General features: G+C 38.0%; 1 protein-coding gene across 2 annotated transcripts in view; it reads right to left on the reverse strand.

The window, feature by feature from the left end:
- The window catches only part of DDX50 (DExD-box helicase 50), a 36,894-nt gene extending 28,714 nt beyond the window's left edge, over nucleotides 1-8,180 (reverse strand). Inside the window, exons 1-4 of one of the 2 annotated variants that reach the window (XM_059170080.1) lie at nucleotides 7,986-8,180; nucleotides 4,244-4,540; nucleotides 1,404-1,479; nucleotides 857-1,035 (exon numbers count right to left, since the gene is read on the reverse strand). In XM_059170080.1, the coding sequence (XP_059026063.1) occupies nucleotides 857-1,035; nucleotides 1,404-1,479; nucleotides 4,244-4,540; nucleotides 7,986-8,075 (642 nt within the window). In that variant the 5' untranslated portion in view covers nucleotides 8,076-8,180. The remainder of the gene's footprint in view (nucleotides 1-856; nucleotides 1,036-1,403; nucleotides 1,480-4,243; nucleotides 4,541-7,985) is intronic. The other variant, XM_059170079.1, reaches the window with a different exon arrangement.
- Nucleotides 8,181-10,447: the final 2,267 nt, after the last annotated feature.

Consider the following 10,447-nt stretch of genomic DNA (forward strand, 5'->3'; position numbering starts at 1 on the left):
GGTGGAGCTCAAATCTCCAATTATGTCCTTCTAGAATAAAAGCTTTTTAAGGCAGTGTTGGAATCTTGTCCTACTTCTTCTATTACTTGCAATCTTAACTAATTTCACCTAAGAAACAAAGCTCTCTAAAAAAAGGTTTTTCCTGTTGGCCAACCTGATCCAAGACCACCATGACTTAATTATATTAATATATGTGAATTTACTTAAATATTGCAATACTATTTAGAAGTCTCAAAGAACAAATAGGTTTTTGTTATATATCTATTCAAATTATGATACTCATTTTTTCCTTCTTCACTTTTATTAACCCTAAAGAGAATACAGGTTCTGAAAACATCAAATTTTAGGCTAAAATTTCACGGTCTTCTCTTTTCTCTACTACAATTAAGGCAGACTTCCAATATCCCAATAACATAGGGACTAGCAAAATCATTTCTATAATCTCTTCTTAAAAAGCCTACCAGTGAAATAGATATTAACTGAATAATTAAATAAATGAATACCTCTTTAGCAAATTCATTGTTTAAAAGCAAAGATCAAGACTGAAAAAAAAGAAGAGAAGGTCACTACATATACTCACTATAAATATACCTAAAATTAGACATGCTGGCTTCATAACATACACTTGTCAAAGACATCTATGAATCCATACACATTACATTCATATGCAATAACTACTTCACTCAACTTTACTTGAGATTTATGTTAAAAGTCAATTAATTATTGTTTTAGGATCTAAATTTTTACTTTATGCCACAGCGCTAACTTTTCTATTTTGGCGGGACTTGAACTTAAGAGCAGTATATTCTTTCCTTCCCTTTCCATTAGCGTAATGTTTAAACCTTTCACTGGTTACCTTTGGTGAGCGGCTTTTTTTAATTGTCTCTTGATTTCTTTGGAGTCTTTCAATCAAGGGGATGGCAAAAGAAAATGTCTTTCCTGTTCCTGTCCGTGCTTGAGCAATTAAATCTTTTCCTTCATAAACAGGACCAAAGGTCTTAACTTGAATAGGAAAAAGATAGGATACCCCTCGACCTGTAAAATGAGATTCCGTTGAAATATATTTAAGACTAGCTTAAGAAAAAAATATTTTTATTTGAAAATGAAAATCTATATTCCTCAATGTCAGCCTAAAAATACACCACCTACTGACATTTACAGTTATTCCTACTGCAAAGAGGAATTTTTAAAAAATCGATCTGACACTTTTGACAAATACATAAAATTATTTAAAGTTAAAAACCAGTTAGAATATCAAAAAGGATGACATAGAAATAACTGCAATTAAAGAACAGCTATTTCTCTTATGCTTTCTAAATTCTCCTTTTGGTCAGAAGAGGCAGATTTTTTATAAAATCTAGTTGTAGATTTCTCAGTTACATATCCATTAAAATTCATAGTACCTTTTAGAAGCTTTATTGTCTCTTCAGAAATAGGGAAATTGGAGAAGGCTCCTTCTTTCTGTTCACGTGTTAGGGTCTGCCAAAATGAAACCAAAGTACTAACTGATATAGTTCATATTCAACTAGGTATTTAGAATCTTATTCACTTATCGTTTTGGGGTTTACTGAATGAGCTAACAAAACAACTTTAGTTAGTATTTGCAAAAATTGTATAGATTAACTTACATGATAAATTAGTGGAAAACCCTTTTAATTTCAAAAGTATCCCTTCAACTAACAAGTTTACACAATACATTTTCCCACAATACATTTAATTTTTTTTTCTTTTTTCATTTTTTTTAGAGAGGAGGAGTGGGAGGGACGGGGCAGAGGGAAAGAAAGAATCTTAAGCAGGCTCCATGACCAGCGTGAAGCCCACCCACTGGGCTTAATCTCATAACCCATGAGATCACAACCTGAGTGGAAATCAAGAGTTGGACGTTTAACAAACTGAGCCACCGAGATGCCCCTCCCACAGGACATTTTAAAATGATTAACTCATAAATAAAACTCCCTTTGGAAATACATCTACTACATAAGCCAAAATATATTTCCATTTGATTCAGACATTACAGAAGAGCTATTTGATCATCTAAGTCATACTCACAGATAGAGACTATTAATTACAAGGTCTAAGAAGACTATAAACCACCCCCCCAAAAAAATTACACAATGAGGAAAGTAAATTGTTTCTAAAAATAAGTGTTTAAAAAAAAGTTGTTCTATGGCTCTAAAAAGCATGTTTTAGGTCACGAAAACAAAGAAAAGTTCCTGTAAGCTTGAAAATTTCTTTAACACATATACAGGTTAACATGACATAATCATTTAACATCTATTGAAAACTTTATGTACTAATCAATTTGTATATAGAACAAAGACAATATAACTACCTGTTAACTTTATTATTGCTATGTTTAAAGAAAGTAGTTCCAAAACCATACACAATAGCGGTTTCGAACAGAGAACTAGATAAAAGACATAATATCAAACTGAAATTGTAAGCCATTTAAGCAAACTTCAAGGCTATTATCTTTTTAAGATTAAAAGAAAATAATTTTATTACAAAAGTAATACATTTTCATTATAGAAGCCACATATAAACAGAAATAAAACTATAATCCAGTCAGCTAAAGCCACATTTGAAACAAACACTCCTCCAAACCTCAATCTATGCACAAATAAATTTTATCTATCTATTTATCTATTTATTTATTTATTTTTAAGTAGACTCTACATCCAATGTAGGGCTCAAACTCACAATCCTGAGATTAAGTCACATGCTTTATCAACTGAGCCAGTCAGGTACCCCTAAATGTTTTTAAATAAAAATACTGTATATACTGTTTTGTAATTTTTTTTCATTTAATAGGATACATTGAATACCTTTTAATAACTTTTTATTTTTTATTTTTTTGTTCCATGCCCAATGTGGGGGTTGAATTCATGAGCCTGAGACCAAGAATTGCATGCTCTACTGACTGAGCCAGCCAGGCACCCCCTGAATACCTTTTCAACATTCTTCTACAACCTTTAGGATTGATGTCATCTATTGCATAGATATAGCATATTTCCTAAAACCAACTGTCTACTATCAGACATTTAGGATGCATATATTTTTTGCTAGCATCAACAATACTGTAATAAGAGTTTCATACATCCCTGCACAACTCATGAGTATCTTCTTAGGAGGATAAATGCCTAGAAATAGAATTACTGAACCCAACTGCGATCTAAAAAAATAATAAACAACCAAGCCTCTTATAATACAGAGCACTGTACCGGGTAAAATCCCAATAAAGAAAAAGCAACTGTACTTCTGCTACTAGCAAGACAAATTTGTAGGGCCTTATTTAGGTCAGTCAACTTTCTAACATATGTGCTTCCTGACAAATATCAAATTCACAAATAAAAAAATACCATATTTTAAAGCAAAAATTCAACATGCTTTCCCAAAGCTCTGCGAAGATTACACATTAAATTAGGCTCTGATGTATTGGCAACCATCAGATTTTTAAAATATAAAGAACTATTAATTACCAAGAATTATTAAGACTATCAGTGTTGTTTTTCAGAGGACCTGAGTTACTAACAATTTATGATACCTAGACAAATCTATGAACTCTGCTAGAGGAAAATCGCAAGAACAAATTGAATAAATTCTGTGCAAGAAAATATCTACTCTAACAGGTATGGGCAAAAGCCATGGGTATAGCAATGCAAATTCTATACGAAGTATATTTTCTACACCTCCCAAAAAATTATTATCCAGAACAGACTTCTTCAGATCATTTTTAGGTTTCATTTCTGTTTAAAAATGTAAACAGCTTTAAGACTGAATTACAATCTAAATAACATTTAGAGTTGGTATTGTTACAGAAGCTGAAAAAACAGAAGGCAAAATACACAAAGTCAAGAGGCTTTATGTATCTTTTTTCAGGAAGTCAGATGTCAATTCATGAGGACTGGTAGGGACTGAAATAACCATAAGAAATCCAAGTAGTTGACCATCAATAAGCAATTTGGAAAAACTATTTAGGAACCCAACTGTATAGGAAAGGTTCATATTTGACCATCCCCCCAACCTCCACTCAAAGAAAAAGGCAACACAATGACAAAAACAAGGGACAGAGGAAAAAGGGCTCATCAGGTTTTAGCTGTATAGACTTTACTGTCCAATTGAGGGCACCAGACACTATGGAATCATTATGAAATCATTATGGAATCAATTCTAATTAGCCTAAAAATCCAATTAGCCTATATTTCAGGGATAATGCCAAATGCATAACAAAAAGTATTCATACCTCCTCTACTTTATTATCACTTGATTTAGGAGAACTATCTAAGGATGACACTCGCTTTGATTTTTTTTCATATTCATCAATATCTCCATTTGACAGATCTTTCCTTCTTGACTTATGAGATTTAGAAAATTCATCTGAAAGTCTATTATTACATCCTTCTTCAGTGTCTCCATTTAGCTTCTCTTTCAGTTTAGCTTTTTTGGGCTTGGGACCATCCAAGTTATCTGCAACACCATTTTCTCTTGTTTCCGATTTCTCATCTGAGTCATAATGGTGCCTTGACTTCCTTCTATCACTCTGTGGAAAAACAAAGAATCAGTGACAAGAGGGTCACAAGCTCTCCTCTTAAGGCTCTAGAGAACTGAGAGCATGATTCCCCAACCAGCAAAGTTCAATCTACCATCACCTTGAAAAGTTACCTGGTGGAAATCCAGACTGGTTGCTAACGCCCAGCCTAAGCCTCACCTCTTGCTTTCATTCTCATCCCATTTCTTGCATTCTCAAGACTTGGCCTTTAGCCCCTCTCAGATCCCATTATGTGATTTAAGGGAAATCAAAATAGCTCCTTTCAGAAAAAGATGAGAACCTGAGATTTATAATTATAAATTAAAAAGCAAGCAAACAAAAACTTCTAATATCTCCAAGAAAAAAAAGTTAATATTATTGAGTACCTACCCAGCATTGTGTAATGTGCTTTCGGCTTGTTTAAATCTTCATAACAACCCTATAAGGGAAGTACAGGTCCATAATCCCTTATCCGAAATTCCGATATCCATAAAGCTCTGAAAACCGAAAGTTTTTTGGTAACTTATTTGGAGACAAAACCTCACCTAACCTGAACTCGTTTGGTGGAAAAATTCGACTTAAACTGATGTGAGGCTATTTATAACCTTTATTTATTCCACTTAGTAAGCATATTCATATTTGATATTAAGGTGTTTGATTATAAGCCGGGGGCCCCAAACCCTACCCGGGTGTTACTCTTCTAAAAATTCCCAGAACTCTGAATTAGCCCCAAGGATTTTGGATAAGGGATAGCGAACCTGTATTACCTTTGCCATTTTACTGATGAGGAAATAGAAGTTCTTAGAGTTAAGTAACTTGCCAAAGACTCACATGCAGGATTTCCTTCCAGTGAAAGTGCTAGTAATCAAGCTCTGTCTGATTTGAAAGACAATGCTCTTTTCACATCAGGCTTCCTCTTCGAATTTTGATTAATTAACAGGTTAAAGAATAAACAAACAAAACTATGTAATTCACGTAAAGCTCCAACTGTTACACTTCCACGAAAAGGCAAATATATTAGTAATCCTTGAAACTTTTTAAAAGTTTTTTTAATTAATAGAACTTTAGAAAAAGAAAAAAAGACAATTCTGCAACTTTAGTTTTAAAATGCCAAACTGGTGACCAATGTTTTAATATTTGCAAACAGCAAGAAATTATTTGGCCATTTAACACTTCAAAATTACTTGGTCAAAAGTTCAAAATAAATTACAAAGTAGTTATTAGTGGTAGCAACAAAACCACCACCATCAAAATTTTCACCATAATTTACATAAATTTTACAGAATACTTTCACATACAATTTTCTCATCCATAAAATGGAGGAGATGCTGTGAAAACAGAATAACATATATGAAAATGCTTTGTAAACAGCAGAGTTTTACATTAACATAAATTATACAGTTACATGTTCAACATTTGATCTTTCATTAACTGAACTAGCCCACATCTCCCCAAACCAGGAAGTTCTATAGAAAAACAAGGTTATTTACAGAGCCAGCCTTGGGGTTAGAATCACTTTGGGGACCCATACTTCAGTAAGATGAAACACAGTAAAGTGAGATCTCAAGTCCAAGTCCACCAATATCCCAAGGTGATGAAATACATCATTCCACATCAGATCCATCGTGGGTGCCGACACTGTCCACTTCCTCAGCTTCCATGACACTCTATATACCTTCCTTATCCTCTTACACCTACCCTCTCCAATAGTTCCCCTCCCTCCTCCTTCTGTGGATGCTCCTAAGCCTCTGTTCTTTGTGTATACTTTCATACCATTTTCATGGCTTCAACAAACAGTTCCATGCTTCTTTCCTCATGTGCACTCTGGTTTTGAGAATCTAAGGCCCAGCTCCATAGCTCTACATATCCAAAACCAAAGTTATCTTCAACTCAATGCCAGATCATTATCCGAATGCTGTTTCTACGAGTTGGTACTCCAATCTGCTTCCCAATCTTTAGTTATCTTTCATAGTTGGAGGAAAACCAACAGGTACTTCTGGAATATCTACAACGTGAAAGCCACCAACTTACAAGAATGTATTAATATGTAAAGATGGACAAATACATGGCCATTTCCCTCAAGAATCTTTGGAAACATTTTAGGGAAGACACACAAGGGAAAAGTGAGCTAACTTTACAAAGAAGCACGTAACCGATGCCAATCAAATGGTAAAGCTAGCAATGGAACAAGACTTCAAAGGGGAATGAGATTACTGGATGTATATACCCGAGTGTTTCGAATAGACACATAAACTAAACCTTCATAGATAGGATTTGAATGCAGAAGATATAGGTATTTCAGGAGCCAAAATTATGACTGCTTGGTGATTCCACTTACATAAGGTATTTAGAGAGGTCAAATTCATAGTCACAAAGTAGAACTGTGATTTCCAGGGACTGAGGAGAAGCAGCAATGGGAAGCTGGTGTTTAATGGGAACAGAGTTTCAGTTTGGAGGGTGAAAAAGTTCCAGAGATGAATGGTGGTGATAGCTGCAGAACAGTGTGAATGTACTTAATGCTACAAAACTTGCACTTTAAGAGAGTTAGAATAGTAAATTTTATGTTATGTATATTTCACCACAAAAAAATTAATAATAATAATAATAATAACTGGTTGGCTGGAATGCCAAAGTTTACCTTGATGATAAGGTAGGAGAAAGTAGGTTCTGCTCTCTAGAACTATACAGAATATTTTCATTTTTTTGGTCAAATGTCAGCCTTCAAATACAGCTTCCTCACCCACCTAAGCTCTGTTTTCTTCTCTCTAGGTCTCTTTGAGGGTAGGGATGGGAATTCCCTGCAACCCCTCTACCGGGTCCTTGAGGATAGGGACTTATTTGAACTCCTTGGTGCCAGCAAAGAGTGTGGCTCAAATTAAGCTCATTAAATACCTGCGGACTGAATTAAAATCTAACAGTAAAGCCTACTTGTGAAACAACCCACACGAACTCCATCACAGCCAAATCCTAGGAACGCTGGCTGTGACACCTTTTTCCTCAAGCCTCTAAACACTAGCTATCGAGGTTTGTAAACCTAAGATCTATTTCCTCACAGGTCAGGATGACGGAGAAGTAACACATATTCAAGGCAACCATCTTTCTTAATCGTCTTCTAAGACCGCCAATAAGAACCAAACAGGCCTCGCTGCTTAAGGAAAAAGAGTAAAGAAAGCACAAATTCCGCGGAGATGGGATCTTGAGTCGGCTCATCTCGTAGGCTCCTACGGGAAGGGCGGAGGGAGCACGGGAGGCCGGGCCAAAGCCTAGTGCAGCCCTACTCCAGGTTACGGTGGAGATGGGAACGAGCCCGGAGCGACCTAAAAGGGACAAGAACTGCGCGAGGGGAGGCCCTGAGATGCTCCGACCGGGTTGTGACAGGCCATCCGATCCGAGACAGGTCCCCTCCCCGCCCAAGCCGGCGCAGCCCAAAAAGAGGCGCGGCCCATCCTCAGCGCACCTTTTGCCTCTCCTTCCTCTGGCTTTCGGTCTCCTCCAAGGGTGCCTCCAGCTCCATAATGTCCCCCCAGAGGAGTTTCCCAGGCATCATTCGCTGCCGCCGCCACCTCCCTCTGGGCTCGGTGGCCACAACCACCTACGGGCGGCAGCAGCGTGAAAGGAAGCGGGGGCTGGGCGGCCGCCCGGCCAAGGCCTACGTCACTTCCGGGACACGCACCGCCCGGCGGGGAAAAATAATCCCGGATATTCACGATTTAAACTCTTCCTTAGCGTTGCAACCTCCCACCCAATGAGCATGAGCGATCTCGACTGGCCCCACCCTTGTTCTTAAAGTGATTGGCTGCTAGGACAAAAACCCTGGCCAGTCTCCATAAAGGACGCGCGAACTTATTAGCATAAAGTGATTCACCTCCCCCCTTTTTTCCCCCTCCCCCACGCCGAACGCTTATACTGGGTGCCGTGGAGACACTTTGGGGCTTCCCAACATGCACTGCTGGAGCTCGGAAGGCCCTCAATAGAGGCGGAGAGGGGCTCATGCGCGGCGGGCTGGCGCGTGGACGGGACCAGGCGAGGCTGGTGGGACCGCCACGCGCCGCCTCGCCATTCGCCGCCGGAAGCTGCAGGCCTCGGCCCGCCCATTGCGGGGTGGGGCGTTAACGTCTAACGGTTTAGCGCGAGGGCGGCGGCCGGGCGCTGGTGGGAAAGGGCTTCGCGGGGTCTCCAATGGGTAGGTGGCCTTGAAGGGAAGGATGGGACTGGACAGTCGTACTTCAGGTCTTAGCTTTTAGTCGTGAAGTTAGTCCTTGGTTCATTTTAGGTCCTTTGTACACCCCCTCCCCAACGGAGGGGAAACTAAGCCCCTAGGAAAGGATTTACTTGTCTGAAGACACACATTTCAGTTAGAGGCACAGTCGGGACCAGAGACGACCTCCTCTGAATCCAAACTGGGTGCTCTCTCTACCACACCAAGCTGAAAGCTTTGTTTTCCCAAAAGCGTTTTGGGGCAGATGATCCCATGAAACTTAGGATGAGTCGTTAAATCCTGGAGAAATGTAGCGAGAAAAGCCAAAATGTCTTCGACAGATTAGGTGTTTGCAGTGAATTAAAGGATTTTATTTTATTGATGGGGATTAACTGCTCCTAAATTACAACCTTATACAAAACTGGAAATCTTTTTGACAATGCAAAAGGGTGGATTCCTTAGTCTACACTTTTGTTACATCACTGGTCCCGGCTGGTTGGCTTTCTTTTCAGAGCCATTGCTTTCATCTCTTCATGCTATCTTCAACCCAGCTACTCCTGAGGGGAGAACAAGAACCTAATTCAGATGTAGGGGCACTTGACAATTTCTAAGACACCAGTCTTGTAACCTGAGCATCAAACTTGTGTCTTAGCAAAATTACGAACTGCTATTGTCACGGAGTTTGGGGATTTGTCCTAAATAGCTGAAACCACAAATGATCGCTACAAGACTTCTGCACTATTATGGATTGGCCCGAAGTCAAAAGGGCTATAGATTTTCTAAAAGTTACCTTCTGGATTCAATACTGTGAACAAAGGGGGTGTTAGCTAATGATAGTGGGAAAAATTAACTCTAGAGTATGAGAGTCCCTATGCATCTCTCAATCTGTGCTTTTCTAAATCCCTTTCTTCCATTCCCTCACACCCACCCCAGTTCTACCATTGTAAAGTCTTTGTAGCCCTTCAAGAGAGGATGATGTACATAGGAAAAAGGAGTGGATGTGGCAAAGAATGTCACACTTGTGAAACTGGGATAATAGGAACAGATTTTAGTATGTTGTGGTTGAAAATCAAATACAGATGAAGTAAAGTTTTTAGCCCCTTTAAAACATTGGTATTCATTTGGAGGTCAAACAGCAGGTGTGTAAATAGAAGGAACTAGACTGTTTAATTCTCCCTATGCAAATACCAACGAGTATATTAAATGTTTTTCAGAATGATCTGTGATTTAGTACACTCTACAATCCCTGCCTTTCTAAGCCTCAAACTCATTGAATCAAACGTCTGTCTGCTGTCTTAAATCAAGCCATAAGTTACTTCAAGCTATGGCTTAGTGGAAAAAAATTTGAGTACTACCAAATTTGGGTAACTTCCTGTTCTCCGTGGATATCAACTAGAAAACTTGGGAATGGTAATGAAGGAATGTAGAACTTTTCTTCCTATTTGTTTCCTCTATAACTAAACTCAAAGAGATTTGTATCTGATAATATCTATGGAAAGAACATGAAGGAGTAGTATAATTTCAATGTACCAAAAATACAAAATATAATCTTATTTGAATCTTAATTCCCACAAAATATCTTACCAGAGGCACTGATACAATTTATTTCTTAAAATTTAAGAATTGGGGTGCCTTATCTATTGCTCTGTTCCAAGATTCTATAAAGATTTCTCTTGCCTTTGGCTTTATCTCCTTAAACTCTATGACCTTAAAATATAAAA

This window comes from Mustela lutreola, chromosome 4, assembly GCF_030435805.1.
Source record: "Mustela lutreola isolate mMusLut2 chromosome 4, mMusLut2.pri, whole genome shotgun sequence".
NCBI classification, from domain to species: domain Eukaryota; kingdom Metazoa; phylum Chordata; class Mammalia; order Carnivora; family Mustelidae; genus Mustela; species Mustela lutreola.